Source organism: Netta rufina (assembly GCF_964035555.1).
Source record: "Netta rufina genome assembly, chromosome: 30".
In the NCBI taxonomy this organism is placed as follows: Eukaryota; Metazoa; Chordata; class Aves; order Anseriformes; family Anatidae; genus Netta; species Netta rufina.
The window spans coordinates 999,914-1,019,982 of NC_140154.1; the positions used below are offsets into that span (position 1 = coordinate 999,914).

The 20,069-nt window shown below is 45.5% G+C and overlaps 2 protein-coding genes across 3 annotated transcripts; one reads left to right on the forward strand and one right to left on the reverse strand.

Annotated features, from left to right (window-relative positions):
- Positions 1 to 216: 216 nt before the first annotated feature.
- On the forward strand, positions 217 to 18,707 carry CERS5 (ceramide synthase 5). 2 transcript variants are annotated; one of them, XM_084303522.1, is made up of 10 exons: positions 217 to 437; positions 5,867 to 5,972; positions 8,079 to 8,209; positions 9,176 to 9,233; positions 9,815 to 9,865; positions 10,521 to 10,613; positions 11,992 to 12,120; positions 12,394 to 12,500; positions 14,387 to 14,543; positions 17,452 to 18,707. In XM_084303522.1, the coding sequence occupies exons 1-10, from the start codon at positions 238 to 240 to the stop codon at positions 17,602 to 17,604; spliced, it is 1,185 nt and encodes a 394-aa protein (XP_084159648.1). In that variant the 5' UTR covers positions 217 to 237; the 3' UTR covers positions 17,605 to 18,707. The 2 variants fall into 2 exon arrangements, with proteins under 2 accessions (XP_084159648.1, XP_084159647.1); XM_084303521.1 differs by lacking the exon at positions 217 to 437 and adding an exon at positions 8,836 to 8,863 and having other exon boundaries at positions 5,889 to 5,972.
- Positions 18,708 to 18,847: 140 nt separating this feature from the next.
- On the reverse strand, positions 18,848 to 19,278 carry COX14 (cytochrome c oxidase assembly factor COX14). Its single transcript, XM_084303495.1, has 2 exons — positions 19,188 to 19,278; positions 18,848 to 19,104 (listed from the first exon to the last, which is right to left on the reverse strand). Exon 2 carries the CDS (start codon positions 19,100 to 19,102, stop codon positions 18,938 to 18,940), a length of 165 nt encoding a protein of 54 aa, XP_084159621.1. The 5' UTR covers positions 19,103 to 19,104; positions 19,188 to 19,278; the 3' UTR covers positions 18,848 to 18,937.
- Positions 19,279 to 20,069: the final 791 nt, after the last annotated feature.

The window sequence follows — 20,069 nt, forward strand, 5'->3', positions numbered from 1 at the left end:
GGGGGGGCGGTGGGGGGGGCCGTTCCCGCCCATTCTCCTCAGCGGGCGCCTAACGGTCCGCGGCGGGGGCGGGGCTGGGCGGCACCGCGCACGCGCGCCATGTTCGAGGGAGGGGAGGGCGGGGCTTAGGAGGCGGACAGGCCCCGCCCCCTGGCGGCCGCGGCTGTGGCTGTGGCGGCGGCGGCGGCGGCGGCGGCGGCGGAGGGGGGCGGGGGGAGGAGGCGGCGGCGGCGGAAAATGGCGGCGGCCGCGGCGGCGGCGCTGCGGGCCTGGTTCTGGAACGAGCGGTTTTGGCTGCCCCACAACGTGACGTGGGCGGACCTGGCCGGGGAAGCGGGTCCACCGGGCAGCGGGCTGCAGTACCCGCGAGCCGGCCACGTCCTGTCCGCCTTCCCGTTGGCGCTCGGTATCTTCGCCGTGCGGTTGCTGTTCGAGAGGTGAGCCCCGGTTCCCCCCCCCCCCCCCTCACACCCCTCCGGTCCTCCCCTCAGGCCTCCCGCTTCTGCCTCGGGACCCGTTACCAACGGGCCTCGAGGCCCCGGGGGCAGCCGGGCTCAGCCCCCCCCCCGTGATAACCGGGCTCAGGGCCCCCCCCCTCGCCCCTCAGGCAGCTGTGAGGCCTCCAGGCACCCCCCTGCTTTCTTTTTTTAGCTTTTTGTGTGGAAAAGGAACGGCAAAACCCACCCTTGGGGCTGTCAGGGCACTCAGAACCCCCTCACGGCTCCCTTATCTCATGATTTTGGGCCCCCCGGAGGCTCCTCAGGTGCTGGAGGCGGAGGTGAGGCGAGGAGGAGAGCCCCAGGAGCTGGGTTGATTTCTTTTTGCTCCTGCCCAGCTTGGCTTGCTGGCGTTCCTGGGCTCTGCCCGCTGCGTACTTTCCGTCCCAGTTCCTGGATGAGGAAATTGGGCTCGTTCACATGGCCTGGTGTATCATTAAACAAGTTGTGGGTCCCCCCCCTGCGGGACGGAAGCGCGTGCAGATCAGCGTAGCTGCCCGAGAGCAGGTGTAACGCCGCGCTTCCCATCCGCTTGAATATCCATAAGCGTGTATTAACTCTCCCCTGAGGCAGGAGTTTATCCTTTGCATGATGGATATCTCCTATAGCCGTACCCAGGGCAGGCTCTGTGGGTGACAGGCTAATTAGGAAAGCAGCTTGCTTAACAGAACCGTTAGGTGCAGCCAGCTAAAACACCTCGGGTACCTGTTCAAATAGTTCTTCAAAGGTTGGTTTCGTCTTAACTTTCTGCAAGAAAAGAGGGGAAGTATTTCTAAGTGTGGAAAGGGCCGTAGGATTAAAGCAATTAGGGATTGAGTTGGTGTTACTTTGCAAGTTTTCTGTAAGAAGAGTACTTTTTTTTCTCAGCTTTCAGAAGTTAAGCAACAGGAGGGAACTGGGAATAAGTAAAAAGACAGGAGAACTGTAGAGAAGAATGTAAGGCGGGTAAGCAGAGTAGGAGAGAAGTTTGAGCATCTTTTTATTTCCCTCCCTCTCCATCTGATCTTCTAAGTACTTCAGAAAGCTGCTCTCAGCTCAAACCAGTGCAGAGGGCCCAGGAACACCCAGATACGTGGCAGTGCCAAAACCTCATCTTAGCTTTGCACCCTGCTGCTCGTCTTGGCCAGATGTATGCGGTTGCCAGCAGACAAGGCAAGGAAGCTGGGAGACAGGATGCTACCCCTGGAAGGAGCATTGCAGGAAGGTCTCCTCGCTTCCCATTTCAGTCCAGGTGTCTTACCTTGGGGAAGAAGTGCAAATGTTTCTTTTCTCTGGATTAAGAGAGATTCAGAGAGCTACAGTGCATCCCATTGTACCTAATACCAAAATCTTCCTGCTAACAATTATTTTATCCAGATAATGTCTGCACTGTGCCCTGGTATGTGAAATTTCTTTTGCAGTGTTGGTTTAGGAAGGACTCAAATGGATAATTAAGTACTCCTCCTGCACAATAGAGCCTGGAGACCACAGGCTGCTTCCTGAGAGGGTTTGTTCCTTTCCTTTAACAGTGTCAGCGCTGTCTCCGTGGTGGTATCCCGGTGAAAGCAGATCATGAAGCAAAATGCAAGGTTGTTTCTAGCGTGTTTATTTACAAAGACCACATTTTTCAGGAAGTGCTTTCTTCTTTCTCCTGCCACCTTGAAGATGTCAGAAGTTCAGTTCTGTCTAATAAAATCCCCTTGTGCAGATACCCCAATTCTGGCCTTGGGGATGATTAAGTCAAATGGTTTCCTTGACACACAATTGGCAATCGGACTTGATGACTCAGAACTTGAATTATAAATGTCTGTATTTCTTTAATTTTAGCTCCTCTCTTCATTTCTCTTCTGTCTGTTTGCCATAGATCTTCAGTGTGAGGAAGTGCTTTTGTTACACTGACACTTGTTACACTGGCACATGTTTCTCTGTTGGCAAATGCTGCTGTAAATTACCCTTTGCATCACGATGATGGCAAAATACTCATTGGGCTGGCTCTACATGGGAATGGTGTGTGCTCAAAACCTGACTGTAGGGATGAGCCAAGACTTGCAGGGTGAGGTAAGGTCCTGACTTGGCTGAAGGTGGATTTTTGGGCAGGCAAGATAAAGAAATACTTCTGCGTACAGATTTGTGTGGCTTATTTTTTTTCTTTTGTTGTGATTGCTGTGACTTCTTCCTATGCATCTTGTCCCACTGCAGGCACAAAATAGTTCCCAGGTATCTGGGAAAACACAAAGCCTGACGTTCATACGAGGTGTTAGTGTTTACACCAGAGTTCATTTTCACGTATAGGTATTCTTGTCACTCTCTGTGTCTGAGGAAGGATATGCTGCTTGTGCTCGTTCTGGTAGGGGAAAAAATAAAGTGGTTTTAGCTGTTGTTTTGTCAGTGCTGTCTGGAAAATTTGGTACAGTTTAAGTGAGGTTTAATCTTAACACAGCGAAACTGAGAGACTATAAAGAGATGAACTCTTGAGTGCATTAGCTGCAGGATGTGCCTACTTTATAAATCTTATTATTTAGGAGATTGTTCTTCCTTTTCAGAATTGTAGTAGGGATTTACCAGACAAACCAAACTGTTCCACAAAGGAGGATTCTGAGGCTGGATTTGTCAAGTACGACATGCCCAAGAAGTGCTTGTTATGCGTGAGTCTGCGTGCTAGAAAACTGGTGTTGGTTTCAAAATCAGTTCGTCTTAAAAAGCAGGGTGAAACAGATAGGTTGGTAGGCACGGCTTACATCAATGCGCAGGTACGTGTTCCGAAAAGCCTAATAAAAGTAGTGAAATGATGATAACTCCTTGTGCCGAGGGTGTGGTAGGATCTTGACCTTGGGAATAGTTGCTGCAGTATTTTCTATGGAATCATAAAGTAATTTAGATTGGAAGGGACTTCTTGGTCACCTTTGCAGTCCTTTCCTCAAAGCACGACAGTGTTCTAGGTCAGGTTGCTCGTGGTGCTCTTCAGTTTTGAATATCCCCAAGAATGGGAATTCTGGAAAGAATGGGAATTCTACAATTTGGGCAGTGTTTTTTAGTGCTTAACTACTATTGCTGTGCAGTTGTGTTTTATATTTTTTCTATGAGATACACTGCAAAAATTGCACATCTGAAAACCTATTTTGGGGCCAAAAATGTAAAACACCACAGCCACCTTAGCTCAGCCCTAAAGGCACATCACCTTGCTGGAACTCCCTCCCTTAGTGTGGCGTGTCCTGTGCGCTTGCCTTGATGTCTGCTTGCTTCTGTGCACCCAGAAGTGTTGGTGGGGGTTTTGTTCTGCTCTGTGCTCACCTGCAGGCTTCACTGAGTTCCTCGAGTCCTGCGCAGTATCTGTAGTATGTAGTGTACTTTTGATGATTTTTTTTTCCTGATTTCTGGAAACATCTGTATTTTTTCCCAAAGCCTTCTAGTGAAGGAAGCTTATAACTCAGGAATACTTTTTGGCAGAGTTTTTTTTTGTTTGGTTGATTGCTTTTTCTTTTTGGTAAGCGTTGGGTCCTAAAGTGAATTATTTCCACTCATTTCTATATCTAAGGAGATGTTCTTTCTTCTTTCTTTGATGCTTCAGGATTTGAATTCTAAGATAAAGCCACATTCTGTGCATCATGTGAGCTTTCTTAACCATTCATTCTCCTCTTGGCTCTTAAGCAGTCTCCTGAATAATAAATGTATTGAATGTGCAGATTTCCAGGTTTTCTCTCACATACGAGGAAACTTTTCCCAGCCTGAGTATCGTCAGGCCAGATTGAGATTTTTTTTTTTGTCTTTATGGAGCTGCAAACGCCGTGTTCCAGCAAATGAAATAAAGGTATTGATCTGGCATGCTGTGACTGCACACATGTGCTCCTTTGCTGTTGTCATGGTGTATCCTGCAGGAAAGCAAAGTATGGAGATGGGCGCTTTTATGAAGGTCCAGCCAACTGTTTTATAACATCCTAAGATGATTGCTGGCTGGTGGGCTGGATTGGAGAGGAAGCAGTGAGCCTTTAGAGCAGGGAAGAGCCAAGCTGAAAGGAAATCACCCTTTCCTTTTTTCTTTTTTTGTTTTTTTTTTTTTTTTTTTCTCTTTTAGCTGCAACTGTTGAAACGAACAGGACGTATGAAGAAACAGGGCAGGACAGCGAAACCTGGTGCTGTGGTGCCTGGTACTTGTTTAGCGTTTTCTGAAAGCAGAGGAGTGCCTTTAGGATTACTCATGAGCTGATCCACAGTTTCTCAAGGGGAAAGCCCTAGAACCTGTGTCTGTTCTTAGATCCAGTCAAAGCTATGTGTTACTGGAATATTAACAATGCACTCCCAAGAAAGATTGCGGTTGGAACACTTAGAGTAATGATCCTGCTGAATTTTAATCTCTTCTTTTAAGCACAGGGAGAAGTGGCAACAGATTTAATGGCTGGAAAAAGCAGCGCTTTCTGCTTAATGGCACTCCAAGCCTTCTAAATGGAATACATATGTGTAATAAAGTTGTCTCTGAATCAACCTCTGTTTTGAAGCAAGGTCGATTTAATGATGCAAATATTGGGTCCTTTTCAAAATTGTTTTTGAGAAACAGGTTTTTTGACGTGCTCTCAAAGTAATTGATGTTTTTCTTGAATTTGCTGTTCCTTGAAAGCTCTTGCCCCACCAACAGGAGGGAATACAGGTCACATTTTCAGGTAACACATGCGTTTTCCATAGCATCCCTTGGCCAACTTGACACAAAGGTACAGCGAAACCTACTTATTTTTGAAGGCATGTATTTTCACTTCAGTTGCATCTTGTTTTTGGAGTGTCTGTGCTATAAAATTCACAAAGTGCTAGATCAGCTTTGAGAAAACATGGTGCATACAGGACTGAGATGTTGAGATCTTGGCTCTCGGACTGAGAGACTTGGTACATCTTCCCCATTCTCCCTAAGGAAATAAACCACTTTTTTTTTTTTTTTTGTCCTCTTGGGGAAAAATAGAACTGCGGCTGTGTCTTTTAGGAACCATGTCACTCGAACTTCCCTTTTTTTCTGAGCTATGCGACACCAGGAAGCATTTTGGAAATAAGGCATTTTGTTTGTGGTGCTTTGGGGGCTCTAGTAGTTTGCAGGGATCTCCCATCAGTGTCTATTATTTATTTCTGAGCTAATATATCTTGCATCCTGATCCTGCAAGCCAAGGGCCTTAAGATTTAACTTTTCATTTTAGGTGTGCGTACGGTATGTGCTGTCTACAATTCCCAGGTGGACTAATAAAAAATGTTTCTTTACCTGTGAAGTTCCTTTGAGCAACATGAGTGAAGATCTTCAAAAGGTTTTTGAATAGGTTTTGCAATTTGTGACAAGTTGGGGTTGTTGTGATTTAGGCAGAGGAGGGGAACTAACGCCTTGTTCTAATGTGGCTCTTTGTTTGGAACTCTTTCAGATTTATTGCCAAGCCCTGTGCCATAAACCTTGGCATTCAAGACAGTGGACCTCACAGAGCTCAGCCTAATGCAATTTTAGAGAAAGTGTTTACATCCATCACTAAGGTGAGTCACACTGCGAATTCTGCTGGAAATGGAGGCCTGTAGGAATGAACGTTGGTATTTTTTGTCTTCCACTTCTCTAGTGTGAAGAGTGCATTTCACACTGTGCATGCACAAGTGTGCTCTTTATTTTACTTTGAGATCTTCTCGTAGGAACGTAAATTCTCTTTATGGCTGACCTGAGCTTTTGCACATAGAGGAATCTTTTTTGAATCAAAGTTGTTGCCTTTTAAGAAGAGGCTTCTTCCTTTAGTTCCCTTTGTCCAAATTGTAACTAAGGGAACGGGTGACAACTGTTGGTTGAACAGGAATTCCGTAGCATCTTTCACTTTCTATTGGAAAAGAGCTGCTCCCTGGAGATCTGGTGGCCAGCCGTGTGAGTGCCACCATCTTCCTTTTGCCTCCTCTGCGATTGCTCAGCAGCTGTCGCAGTGGAAGTCCCTTCCACAAGCAAAGCCATTCAGTCAATAGAAGCGTGCCCTGCCAAATGGCAGGCTGTTGGATGTTGACAGTAGGTATTTCTGTTGTTATCAGCTTCAGGTCTTCTCTCTCACTTGAGCTGACAGCGCTCTTTCCCTTCGGAACGACAGAATTGCGTGCTGTCTGTACTCTATTGAGTATTGACGGTTAAATCAACCCAGATGGTGTGATAGATTTTCATTAAAGATAGTAAAATGGAAGGTTTTATGTTCTCATTTGGTGATGCTGAACTTCATTTCGAGTGCAGCAGATAAAGCGCTCAGTGAATGGAAGGGAAATTCTATAAAAACCTTAGCAAAACTTGCCTCGTGGGAACATTAAAGTTCTGAAGTATTTGGGATGACATGTGAACTGAAAGGCCCCTATAATTTGATGCCATTTGTGGGGAGGACTTTTATGTAGGGGATGTCCTTGAAATTAATGTTCAGGAAACCCATGGGGATGCATGCTGTGCAAAATTTATCTAGCTTATGAAAACAGAGCTGCATTTAACTGTACCAGTATGCTTTCTGTGCTGTTGAGATCTGGAGGATCGGAATGTAGGGTGGCACTGATGCCACTGATGAGGGGAAAGATGTCAGTGCTGTTCTGAAATGGGAGCTCTGCCTGTTCTCCTTTGAGGCAGGTTTGCTTCCACTGCACAAGTGTCAGGCAGCCTGAACCTGAGCCTAGTACAGAGGCAAGAGGTCTGGCAGCGATGGAATTACAAGAAAGTTGTGGTTTCAGTACTGAACATCAGCTGACAGATTATTCTGCTTTTCAGTTCAACAGTCTGGTGACTCTTTATTAAATGAGCATTCTGCATAGCTTTTGGGGTTTGTATATAACTCGAGTGGTAAAATGTGTTTATCATCTTTCAGTTGTAAGAGCTCCCTGGCAGAGCTTGTTAAAAGGACACTGGTCTGAAACTAACGTGGCTTATCTCACCACTGGGCCATTTTAGAGGTAGTTATCAGGTTTTGTTCACTTTGCTCTTATAAATCCATTTATGTCATTGTTCAAACAAATAAACTGCCAGTAGAGTTTCCAGTCGGAGAACAGTGATGCATTCTTTATCGTGCAGTTATTTCTGTTGTCAAGCTTAATTTTATTCATAAATTTAAAAGTGATAATGGAAATAATGCCATCTCCATGATGCTCTTTTTGAATATATTCATATCTGATGTGTTAAATCCAAATTTTTACTTTAAAGTTTCCCTAAACTCCACAGTGAGTAACAACCCTTAAATGTATTCAGCTTTGATCTCTCTGAATTCTGGACAGGTCGAGTTGATGTGCAAGTTTTAACAGGTAGGGCAGGACATTTTAAAAGTTGCTCCTCCTCCCAAATTAAGAAACAGAACAATTGCATTCTGTGTAGTAACGTGCTGTCAAATGACGAAATAGATGAGGAAATGTTAAACCAGAAGTGTTCTGAATAATTAAGTCATTAGTGGCTTTTGATGGTTAAACTTGAATGAAAATTTGTGGCAACAGGTTCTTGCTTTTAAAATGTAATAGTCCATATGTAGTGCCTTTGTAGTGTGTTTTTTTTCTCTGTGCATCGTGTCTGTCATAGTACAGAAGGGTTTTCAGATTGCACACAGATTGAGAAGTAGGAGAAATGACACTTGTTTCATTTTCCTTCAGTCTCCAGATGGAAAAAGGTTAGAAGGCTTGTCAAAGCAGCTAGACTGGGATGTTCGAAAGATCCAGCGCTGGTTTCGTCATCGGAGGAACCAGGACAAACCCACCACCCTCACTAAATTTTGTGAGAGCATGTATGTTTGTGCAGAGGCCAAGATGTGCCTTCATCTTAAAGCTCCAGCTGTATGTTCTCTTTTCTAACTGAAATTGTCAGCTGCTAACTTAAACTAGCGTCTTGGGGTTGGCTGGTGGAAGATAAATACTCATATAGGCAATTGCAAGACATTAGGAGGGCTTTTTAGGATTGATTTTTCTCAAATACTTCGTATGTGTGCACCAAAGCCCAGAACACCTGTACAGGAATCATTCCTGTCTGCGATAAGCAGCTTTTCATAGCACACCAGGTCCATAATGCAGACAGTAACACTTCAGGGGGTGTGTGTGCATACATGCGCGTGCACAACTCCAGTAATTATACCGAAGACAAGTCTGCTGTCTGCACACTTACGTTGTAGACCAGTATTTTTCCCAGTATTTATGGCTTGAACAATGGTGTGTGTACTTTGGTATACAGACATTTCTTGAATTCCTGTTCTTTTCATTTCAATTCAATTCATTCTTTTGTTCTTTGTTTCCTTCTGAATGCTTATAGTTACCCCTGTTAGCGTAGTAGCATCTGAACATTTTTTCCTGACTTATTTCTCCTGTGCTGGTTTCTTTCCTTTCCAGTAACTTTCTTCATATTAATTCTTCCCCCCAGTATGGTTTTGTCTACTTAAAGCCACAAGGTAAGAGGGACAAATACAGTTATTAGGATACCTTCTGGATAATATGACTTTTCTTGTTGTTATATTGATTTGTTATGAAAGATGCATGATCACTCTGGACTTGGCTGTTGATACAAACTAGTCTGGTTTGAAAACTCTTAAATAGGTTTATCCTTGCACAAAATGTTTACAAGTGGAGGATTACTGATTGGTGGGTGAATGCTTTTTAGGTGTCAGAATTGTTTTTGTCACAGTTTGTTCCAATTTTTGTTACAAATGTTAACCAGAAGCTATTTCTATTTCATACGTTTCATTTTCTGCTTCTTTTTCCAGGTGGAGATTTACATTTTATTTAAGTATATTTTTTTATGGAGTCAGGTTTCTCTGGACGGTGAGTAGATCTTTCACACCTCTCCCTCCATACTCTTCTGTGTGATGTGCTACTGGATTTTGGCTGTCTTGATGAAATTTCAGGGTTTGCTTACCAGCGTTCCTTGTGTGCTTGCGCCTAGCTTAAAACAAGGGGAGTTTAGTGGTGATAGTCATCTTTGTGTTCCCTTATTTGAGATCCTGGTTGTAAACAAATCTGTCATTATGGAAATATTAGAAACCTCTTTGTTGCGTTACACCAGAACAAGACAGCCCTGCTTTCTTGGTGTGGAGAACTGCTTATTTTCTTGCTAATCTCTTTCCTTCCTGCAGGGATACAGATTCATCTCTTTGGGTCATTATTATTAGAGCTTTATGCTTGTTCTTTGAATTTCCATTGCATTGTAGCTTGCCTTTGGGTGCCCAAAGAATATTTTAAATCATTATGATGTTTTTACAATAAACTTAGGTTGGATGGTAGAATGGAGATGCAATTTATGTGAAACAGAATTGTAGTGGTCAATTGCCTTAGATGGCAGTGAATTAAAAAACGATAACAACAACAAAACAATGCAGAATAAGAACGTGTCTTTTTCCTTTAAGGCACCCTGGTTCTGGGACACACGACAGTGCTGGTACAACTATCCTTTTCAGGTAGGACGTAAACACTTACTGGATCCAGATCTTCACAATTTCAGTTCGTATTTTTGTTAATGACAGCAAATTGAAACTCGTTAGATGTGGCTGCTTCTCATTCTGTGCATGCTGCACAGGCTGCAACCTGGTAAGCTTTCTAGTTAGAAAGTGGCCATCCCTTTCTGTAGGTACAAAGATGGCATTTGCCCTTCAGATCCTGGTTAGGTTTGTTAACAGCAGTGTTTCCTCAGATGGAACAGACTCAGTTCATACTCATTTTGTGTTTACTTGCTGCTGAGGTTATTAAAAGTAACTTATTTACAGTGTTATTTTAATTATGCAGCAAGTATGATTGTATAGAGGCCAACCAGTTTGGTTCAGTGCCTGGCTTTCCTAATCCAAGAGGCTGCAGTATGATTTGTAAACATTGAACTTTATTCAAAAAGAGTAAGATTCTGCTGTCAAACACAAATGTGTGCTTGTGTGAATAAGCCTAGAGGAAGATGGCTGTTGCTTCAGCTCGTTTTTACTAAACCTTAATTCTGGATCTCTTAACTTACGCCTCAGCATTCTGAAGGAACAGAGTGGGATGGGAAGGAAGGAAAAAGTGGATTTTAATGTAAATTTTGAAGTATTTTGTCTTCTAACTGTGCTATGTTTGTTTGTTTTCCAGCCTCTAACATCCAGGCTTTATTATTACTATATCTTGGAGCTGGCCTTCTATTGGTCTCTCATGTTTTCTCAGTTTACAGACATTAAACGGAAGGTGAGATTAACCAGAATTGCACTAACCACTTTGCTAAATAGACAAGACTAACAAAAATTATGAGTGTGCTTGGCCCGTAGAGCTGAAGCATAGTAATAACTGAATTTTCTTCCTTGTTCACATCTCTGTGTAGCCTACCTCCTTCTGTAATCACTACCCAGTCCTGGGGGAAAGGGAGGAGCAAGCCTGCTATGCAACCTGGTGTAGCCTCAAGAGTCCCTTTCACCTTCCAGGGGAAAGAACAGAATCAGTCAATACCTCCTAATAAACAGTCAGCAAATCATTGAGAGAGGGGAAAAAAAAAAAAAAAAAAAAAAAAGATTTAATTAGAAGGCTTGCAAGAAAGCAGGAAAATAAAATGCTTAAAGCATTACCTTGCTGAGCAGGATGAGAAAATGGCAAACACTAAAGCGATAATGCATTCTTTTTTTGAAAGTAATTTTTCTTCTGTGTCTGTAGCAGAATGATGACTGGTCATGATTGCTGGAATCTAATTCCGTTGTATTGCCTTCTAGGATTTGGCTTATTGTTGCTGTTGGAAAACAGTTCAAAATAAATCAGAGTTTATTGCTTCTGTTATACAAACTGCAAAGTAACAAACTATCCCGATTCTTGTATTAACTGTTCAAAAATAAGTTTTCTTTTTTTTTTTTTTCTTTCTTTCTTCCCTGTACTGGAATATTAGCTCCAAAATATAGAGTAGATGCAGAAAGAGTGTGATTAACAGCATCTCTGATATAATTTGTTTGTGATATTTAGTTTTGTGCTCTGTGTATTACATTCCTCATGGTAAGGAACCCTGAGGTGGTGTGTTAGTGTTGTACCCAGGGGACTGAACTGGAACACAGCCTTGAATGTAATGTACGTGCATTGTGAAAACTTTTTTACTGGAGTGGCCTAGCTCTTGCTGTTGGATTATCTTCTGTTCTATGCCTGCTATGCTCTGGCAGGTTTTTACATGCTGACAACAGTAACAGCAGCGTGCTTACGGTTTGTGCCAAGAGCTGAAAGGACTGGCAATATGACTGCAAAACCAAAAGGAGCCAAAAATGAGGACCATATGTTGTCCTATCAATCTTTTGAGAGGATTCTGCAGCCATACGTATCTTGATCTTGCGAGTATGTGCCAAAGACTGCTGTACTTCTGTGTGCAGAATTACAACCTTACAGAAGCACAGGTGCTGGGAGAGACCTTTCTGGAACCTCTAGTGATCATGACGGATGTTGTGTGATGAGCTGGGCTTTACATGAAGTGGAGTCAAGTCTGAACTGAACTGAAGTAATCCTCTGACCCCAGCTAGTCAGTTTGGTGGCTCTGCTCTAAACATCTGTATTCGTTTGACAGCCAAAGGCTCTGAATTCTTTTTTCTGTTTCCAGGACTTCCTGATCATGTTCGTCCATCACTTGGCTACAATTGGACTCATTACATTCTCTTACATGAATAATATGGTGCGGGTTGGAACGCTGGTGCTGTGTCTCCATGATGCATCCGATTTCCTCTTAGAGGTGAGTTTCCTTTCAGATCTTTACCTAACGCTAGTGTGGTCTCAGGGGAGCAAGCTGACTTTCCTGTTCTTGCTAAAACAGCATTAAATATGCCGTAAAACCTGTGTTGCTGATCCTGCCTTGTCAGCTTTTCCTCATAACTGCTGAGAATAATCCCTAAATGTTCCTAAGTCCTTACAAATGTGATGGCTTGAGGGTTTTGGAGCTCTACAGCCTGGTAATTACATGATTGCATGAAGGGAATAACACTCTCATGTTTCTTTCCTTTTTTAGGCTGCAAAGCTAGCCAATTATGCCAAGTACCAGCGTCTGTGTGATGCCTTCTTCATGCTCTTTGGTGTCGTATTCATTGTTACACGGTTGGGCATTTATCCTTTTTGGTAAGCACCTTGAGGTGTAAGGTCTTGTTTGGTCTTCCAAGCCCTTAAGCAAAGCCTTTGTACCTAGACTTCTTGCAAGCAGTACAGCCTGTCCCCTCAAGGCAGCCTGAAGTTGCAGACAACCTAAGTATCATTTGGAGCAGTACTTTCAATCAAAAATATGAAGAAACCTCTCAACAGTCAGTTGAGAGAGTGTGAAAAGCGACTAGAATCTTAACGCACAGCTGGCCCCTCTCCTCTTACTGCAAAGTGATGACAATGCTCATTAGCTGGAGCAGAGTCAGCTGGTATCTGAACGACTCAGAGGGTTGTTTGCTTCTCTTGACTTGAGAAGTTTTGGAAATAGTTACAGTTGAGGCATGGTCTCTTGAAGTAAAATTAATTTCTGAGTATCTGGCTTAGTCATCATTGCTGCTTTTGATTTCTTACGGCACTTTTGTCCTACCCTTGAGTCGTGACTCTGTAGAGCCTAAAATAGGTCTGAGGCTTCTGGAGAGGTAAAACCCTGGCTAAATGGCTTATAGCTAATCATCGTATAATGAGATTCCCTCTTGCTCCAGCAGGCTTGGTGAGGTAGTTCTGGTGTTAGCCACTTGTTTCTGTAGAAAGAGTGTGCTGAAAATGTGGTTATAGTTGATTATTATTCAATTTATTTTGATTTTACTGCATACATTTCTTTCCTGAGCGACGGACAGCCTGCATGGCTATTCTTTTGGTGTACATTAGTGGCAGACAGAAACAGTCCTTCATTTATGTTTTGATATCAGGGTTGCAATTAAAGCTCCTGCTTGTTTCCCAGAAAACGCATCAAAGAAATCTGCATAAGGAAGGGCCTTTAATCCCTTTGTTTCCACAGTCTCCTTCCAGTGACAGATGAGGTAGTTGTTGTTGTTTTTCTTGCTGTTGTCTGTCACAAGGTAATGCTCTTGCATCATGCTATTGCTCAGCAGTCCTGTAAATCTTTAATGTATTTTCCACTGGCTGTAATGTAATTCCACAACTTCGTGCAGAAATCTGGCAAGCTCGCAGTGGGTATTGCAAACCTTAGGCTGCTTCACTTCATGTATATTCCCGTCCCTAATTAGTAGTGTAAAACATCAACAGACCTCTGGAGTTGCATGTAAGTCATTGATAAGCCAGCTAGGAGGTAGATGTTTCTGTGACTCTGTTTTGGGGGGGACGGGGCTCAGGTTCTTCTTTGAAAGGCTTGTTTTTCTTTTCTGTGAAGTGTTCAAAGCTACGTGAAACTAATGGCATCTTTAAAGGTCTCTCCACACGTCTCTACTTCACAAAGTCTAAAATGTTTATTAAATTACTGAAGTACTGGCAGTAACTCCCAGCGATGAGAACAGCAAAGCAGCAATGAAAGGAAGCACAATGCTTTGGCTGTGAACTAGTTTCGAGTCCTCCAGCTTGGCAGGAGAAACCTATAAAAAAATAAGAGAGAAGGGAATAGCACACAGGGAGGCAGACCTACTGGGAACAAAATTCTTCTGTGATCTTTAAATATGGGTGAAGACGGCCCGAGTAGGAATGTGTTAACACTTGTTTTGATGGCCGGAGCAGCTTGACATCACTTCCTGTAAAGTTATTACAAATGCTCATGCTGTTGAGAAGGAAATTGGCAGCAGATCTGTGTGTGTAACCAAACTGCAGAACGTTCGCATCTTCTCCTGTTTGTTGCTCTGTTCAAATGTTTCTAATTAGCTTTAGTCTGTCTCCTAACTCTGGCAGGAGACTAGATGCATTGCTGCTCTGACAGGAGCAAAGCAACAGATGCTTAAATGATACAAACTGTTGTGCAGCTGGCCACTCGTCTTAATTTAGAGCTGGAAGCCATGTTACCAGCACAACTGATCTGTAATGTGTTTCTGGATCTCTTCTAGGATTTTGAACACAACCCTCTTTGAAAGCTGGGAGTTGATTGGCCCCTATCCTTCATGGTGGCTCTTCAATGGCCTTTTGGTAACCTTGCAGGTCTTGCATATCATCTGGTCCTATCTCATCATTCGCACCGCCTACAAGGCCCTCATGCGGGGCAAGGTAAGTCTGGTGGTGACTGTTTTGGGTCCTTTTCCTATAAGCTCTGAAAGAACCCTGAGAAACCAAGCCCTTCAGTGAGGGCTGGTGCTAGTTCTCAGTGTCATTGCATCAGAAATGTTTTGTAGAAGAGCACTTTGATTTGTTTTTTCACCCTGGTTGCTCTGCAAACTTGAGGGGCCAGGTAGATACAAAGGCAAGGATGCTGTCCTCTCTGCTCTAGTCATACAGGGAAATAATGCCATTACCCAGAACACTGAGATGTTGTAATAATGATGGCGATGACAGATCTGTTAAGTGCTTTGTTTAGAGTTTAAGGCATTAGAAAGCTCATTTTGGGTTGCGATGAGGATTGTGCATCTCCTGCTTGTTAGCAAGGACAAAGGCTTCTGGCTGCCAGTGCATGGCCAGGCATTGAGCTGCAGCATGCAGAGGAGAAAGGGTTACCAGAAATTCCAGGGAGTATGCTGGCTGTTACTGGGTTGCAGCCTAGTTTCAGTCTTACGTATTCAAATTTTAATTGTGTTGGGGTCTTAGGGAGAATGAGGGTGAAACTACAGCAACTTGCTGGCAGCAGATGGTACCCTGAGAGCAAACAATGCTGACTTTTGGCTGTAACCTAAGTTGCCGAGCTTAAAAGGTGCACTTCAGCTGAAGAGGCACGAGACAGGGAAAGCCAGTCTGGGAACTAATTTGGCACTTGGCCAGCCCATCAGGAGAAGACGTTTCCTTCCATCTACCAGAGTGCAATAACTGATTTACTAGCACAAAATGCCTTTTTTATTGTGTACCTGAGTTTCTCTCATAGCTCTGCTTTATTTTGTTTGACTTCTTAGTTGCCCTTACACATGGCACGTGACCTTGAAGAATATATCGTAGCTGTTTGTGGTGCTCATCACCAGAGGAAGACATTTTAGAGCATGCATGTGATTTTTTTTTCATCTGTTTGCCGCAGCTGCTACTGCAAGGCTTGTTTTCTGTCTGTGCAGCTGTTCCTACAGCTGAGGTCTACACCTTTTTTCCTTTCCTTGCTTCTCTCCTGTCCAGGTGACCTAGCCAGAGAAAGGACTCTAAGCTTTGTCTTCTTCATTCTTTTCTCACTCCTTTTCCTCTGTGCCAGATTGGAGCTGGACAGTTTCATCCTTTGCATGTAAGTGTGATCTGTACTTCTGTTTCTACACTGAAACACATCTGTGTCTGTTTCTAGGCCGAGATGAACACAAAGTTATGGTCTTGGGGTTTCAGATGGGTAGTGCCTTCTCTTAAAATGTTTGTCTCCCTGTTTTGTACAGTGCTGGCTTTGACAGTATGCCAAAATGCAGGTTTTTTCCAAAGGTCTCAGAGGTCTAAGCAGTGTCCTGTGGTGGTTTGTTCTTCTGCTGTCAGATGGCTGCATGACTTTGACCTTTCTGCTTCTGCAGGCCCACAGAGACTCCGATGTCTCTCTTTAGTGCTCATTAACAGTCTGCTGGGTGAAAGAGGGCAGCAGAGAAGCAGTTCTTTTTTTTTGTGAAAAGGATGACAACAGTCACTAGCCCCCCAGATAATGGGGAGAAATACTGAGGGATTCCTGCTTCCTTCCTGTCACCCTTTGAACTTCCAATATAGGAGAGTGGGGAAAGATACCAAAAGTTTTGGCAACACACAGAAGCCAGTACGTCCAACAGGCCTGTCAGAACCAATCCTGGAGATCATTAACTTGACCTGGCTTTCCGCCACATCTTCCTTGGAGCTGAAAAACTTCCTGGCTGGTACTGTTTGAAAGCCGTAAGCCTGGCTCAGAGCAAGCAGAGTAGGATCAAGTCCCGAAGTGCCTGGAAACATGCTAGCCACAAAGTGCTTGCATCTGAAGCAAATGAGGGCTATTAGTTGCAGCCATAAGTGTGGAGAGCCCGCCTTGGGGTATGTAAAGCATGTGCCATTCACGCAGCCACAGCTCGGCACCGGTGCGTTTATGGCTCTGGCGCCCAGCCAGCGACCAAGGTGCTTATTTGCAGTTAGGGCCGGGCTTGTGATCCCTTCCCTTCACCTTCTGGTGCACTTGGCTCTGCGGTGTTGGTACACTGCCCTCCTGTGGTGCTCTGAGAGCAGCTAACAGCGGCATGTGCCCGACCCCTGGCCAGAACCGTGCCTGGAGGGGTTTCCAAAGGTTCAAAATCCCACGTACGAATGGAATTCAGCTGGCTTTGCAGCCCATCTTTTAACTAAAACCATAACTCTGTAGATCAGATCTAGATTCCCGTGGCTGAGATGCTCCTTCTGTACCTGAACTGTTTTTTGCTGGATTAGGTAGTTGTTTCTTTTCTACAGCCTGCTGTCCAAACACACTTTTGCTCGTAAATGGGATCTCATGTATGAATCACAAGCTGTGAAAATGGGAGGTGCTTTGTGCAAACAGTGATGTGATAAATATAGCTGGTTAATTTGTAAAATATCAAAGGCACTCCCTAGAGTGTGTTCTCTAGAAGTGATATATGTATATTTTGTCATCATACCTGCTGATTATAAAGGTGTGAGATTTATTTTTTTCAATTTAAAACACACTTGTTTGGAAAAGCAGCCTTTAACCAATCTAAAATGAGGCTCTTCAAAGACAAAAGCAGGCAGAGATCTACAGCATCCTCTGATCTAGTGAGTGAAAATGCGTAGTGCTTCCACAGATGGACAGGGTATTTGAAAAATGGACCTCGTAGCTCCCAACTGCCCTTTCCAACATCTTTCTTGCTTTCTGTACATGAAGACAGGCTCTTCCTAGTAAGTTTGAATTTACTACGGCTGGAATATAGAAGGTAATTGTAAGTGACCGAGGCTGGTTAATCACATGAATGCAACCTTTTTACTGCTGTTTCCTGTGAATTTATCAACTTCCCTCTTCCCCTTCCCACTACCCAATCTCTTTTGAACTGTTTAGGTATCAAAAGATGACCGCAGTGATGTAGAGAGCAGCTCTGAAGAGGAGGATGTGACTTCCAACAGCACAAAAGGAGTTCTCAGCACTTCGAGCAATGGCTCCAACCGCGTTAACGGCCATGTGGCGAGTGGCCAGTGGACAGAAGAGGAGTAAGGCCATGGGTTGGCCTTGAGCAAACACGAACTTGTCTTTAAATATCTAGATGTGTTGAGCTCCACATTCCCAAGTGATCTTTAATCAAGATACCCCTTCCCCAGAAAACCTCCAGCAAATCTGAAATGGGCACAATCCAGACCAGGCAAAGGCTTTGCACGACAGAAGGGAGAAAGCCGATTACTAGGGCAAAACCAAAGCCACAGATTTCATTTTAAGCCATGTTGTACCCCATCTTAGTCCCATTGATGTTTGCAGAGGTGTGTTTGTATGTGACAAACTGGTTTTTACTAGGATCAACTCAAGGCGGAAACGAGTTTGGATGAGGCTGGCTGCTGCCCCCAGGAGGGGCCGGGTGCCATCTCGGTGACTGTTCCCTGCGGCTCCTCGATGCACTCCAGAAGCTGCTCAGAGCACGGCGTGAGGGGTGGGTTTCTGGTCCACCTCCGAGCTACCCGGGCTGTAGCAGAGACTTTTCTCAGCCCTACTGCAAGCGCTCTGGATTACAGCCACGCTTTGAATTGGATTGTGCTACAACAAAACCGTTGTTGTGACTCGGTGGTGGGGTGCTGTAGGCTGAGGAGGAGGTTTTCACTTGTTATCTCTGCTGTCACGAGGGACCAGGCCAGCATTTGCTGCCTCTTTTGGTGCTGCAAGCCCCTCTGAAGTCCTACCTACAGCCTTCCAAAAAGGGGGAGGGGGTTTGCTTACTGCCCCTAAGTCAACTCTCACAATACATGCCTTAATTTTTCATTTTTTTTTTCTGTTTCAAGACATGGTTTTGAAGACTTTTCTAGATGTACTGGCTCGAGTCAGCTAAGCTAGGACCTGAGGGTGGCCCAGGGTTGGGGGGCTGCTCCTAGTTTTCCCCAAACTGTTTCCAGTCCTGCTTGTCTGTACTTCTAGCCAAAAGTGAATGTTGCTGCTCTGATTTTTTGCAATTCTGTGGAGGAAATCACTGGGCCGGCAAGGTGGCCAGGCCGTGGGCTTCGCTTCTTCTTTTTTACTTGATGGTACTTGGGGGCAGCGGGCAGCCCTGCGCGCCGAGCAGGAGCAGAATGTGGGAAACTCCTTGAGTTGTTACCGTTTTATACCATTGTTTACTCTTATCTCCGATTAAAAAAAAAAAACAAAAACGCTTCAGAACCGCGCCTCGCCTTAAATAAACCCCAAAATCCCTCAGAAAAACCCCAAACCTGATGCACCCCCAGCCCCGCGGCGGGATGAGGACACGACACCGAGCTCGGGGGCTTCTCCGGGGGCTTTTATTGCGCTCTTTATGTGGGAATCTTAGGAGGGGGGGGGAGGGAAAATCCACAGTCCGAGCCCCCCCTCAGCTCTCGGGCCTCGCCGCCGCCGCCGCCTCCCTCTCCCGGCGGCGCTGCAGCAGGCGGTAGGCGCGGACGCCGCACAGGTACCCGCCGTACACCGTCAGCAGCATCATGGAGCCGGAGAACGCCTTGTAGCCGAAATCAGCCAGCTGCTTGCCCGACACCATGCCTGTAACACAAGGCGGCGGTCAGCAAGCGGCCCTCCCCCTCCCCTCCCCTCCCCTCCCCTCCGGTCCCGGTCCCGGTCCCTACCGGCGCTTCCAAGGCTCCGCCGCCACCTCAGGGCCGCGCTTCCCGGTAGTGCCCCGTGGGGAAGGCGGGGCCGCGCTGCCTGCTGGGAGTTGTAGTCTTTATTGGGGGGGGGGGGTGAGGCTGTGGCGCCATCTGCTGTGCGGCTGCTCCTTCGCCTCAGGAGCCCGCCATCCCCCAGGCGCTGTCGCCTGTCCCTCAGGCTCTGCCCCCTGTCCCTCAGGCTCTGCCCCCTGCCCCATGTCTCTCTGAACAGCTCCCTCAGGGTCTCCTCGCTTCTCAGCACTGTGTGAGGCTGAGGGGCCAGCCCCTCACACGGGCGCCTTGCTCCAGCCCTGAGGTGCTCGGGACACCCTGGTCCCTGCTCTGTGCCTGAGGTGGTCACTGGCTTCTTCACCCTCCCTCAGGGCCCAGGCTGTGCTCACAGCTCACAATTTGGAGAACTTGTTTGCCTCCAAAAAGCGCTGTGGCTGCTGGTGGCACAGCGTGGTGCTCTCCCTCCAAGCCCCGAGCTCCTTGCTTGTAGTTGAGGTTGGGAATGAGGAGATATTTCTTGTCAGAAAGAGTGGTCAGGCATTGCAACGGGTTGTCCAGGGAGGTGTCACCGTCCCTGGGGGTGTTTAAGGACAGGTTGGATGTGGTGCTTGGGGACATGGTTCAGTGGGTGGCAGTAGTGGTAGGGGATGGTTGGACCGGATGATCTTGGAGGGCTTTCCCAACCCTAATGATTTTGGGATTCTCTGATCCCACAGGCACAGCACAGCCCCAGGCTGTGGGCTCTTTGAGGTGCTCGGAGTGCAAGAACTGGGGCCACCCCCTCGTCTGCGTCTTCTTGCTCAGGCTGCAGCAGCCCCGGCGCTGCAGAGCCCTGAGCTGTGCAGACCC

Bases quoted from the DNA above. Each gene is read 5' to 3' on its own strand.
- COX14 (XM_084303495.1), bottom strand. From the start codon at position 19,102: ATGGTGTCGGGCAAGCAGCTGGCTGATTTCGGCTACAAGGCGTTCTCC.
- CERS5 (XM_084303522.1), top strand. From the start codon at position 238: ATGGCGGCGGCCGCGGCGGCGGCGCTGCGGGCCTGGTTCTGGAACGAG. The intron at 5,973-8,078 runs GTGAGTCACACT...ATTTTCCTTCAG, and splicing joins TGTTTACATCCATCACTAAG to TCTCCAGATGGAAAAAGGTT. The intron at 12,501-14,386 runs GTAAGCACCTTG...GATCTCTTCTAG, and splicing joins TTGGGCATTTATCCTTTTTG to GATTTTGAACACAACCCTCT.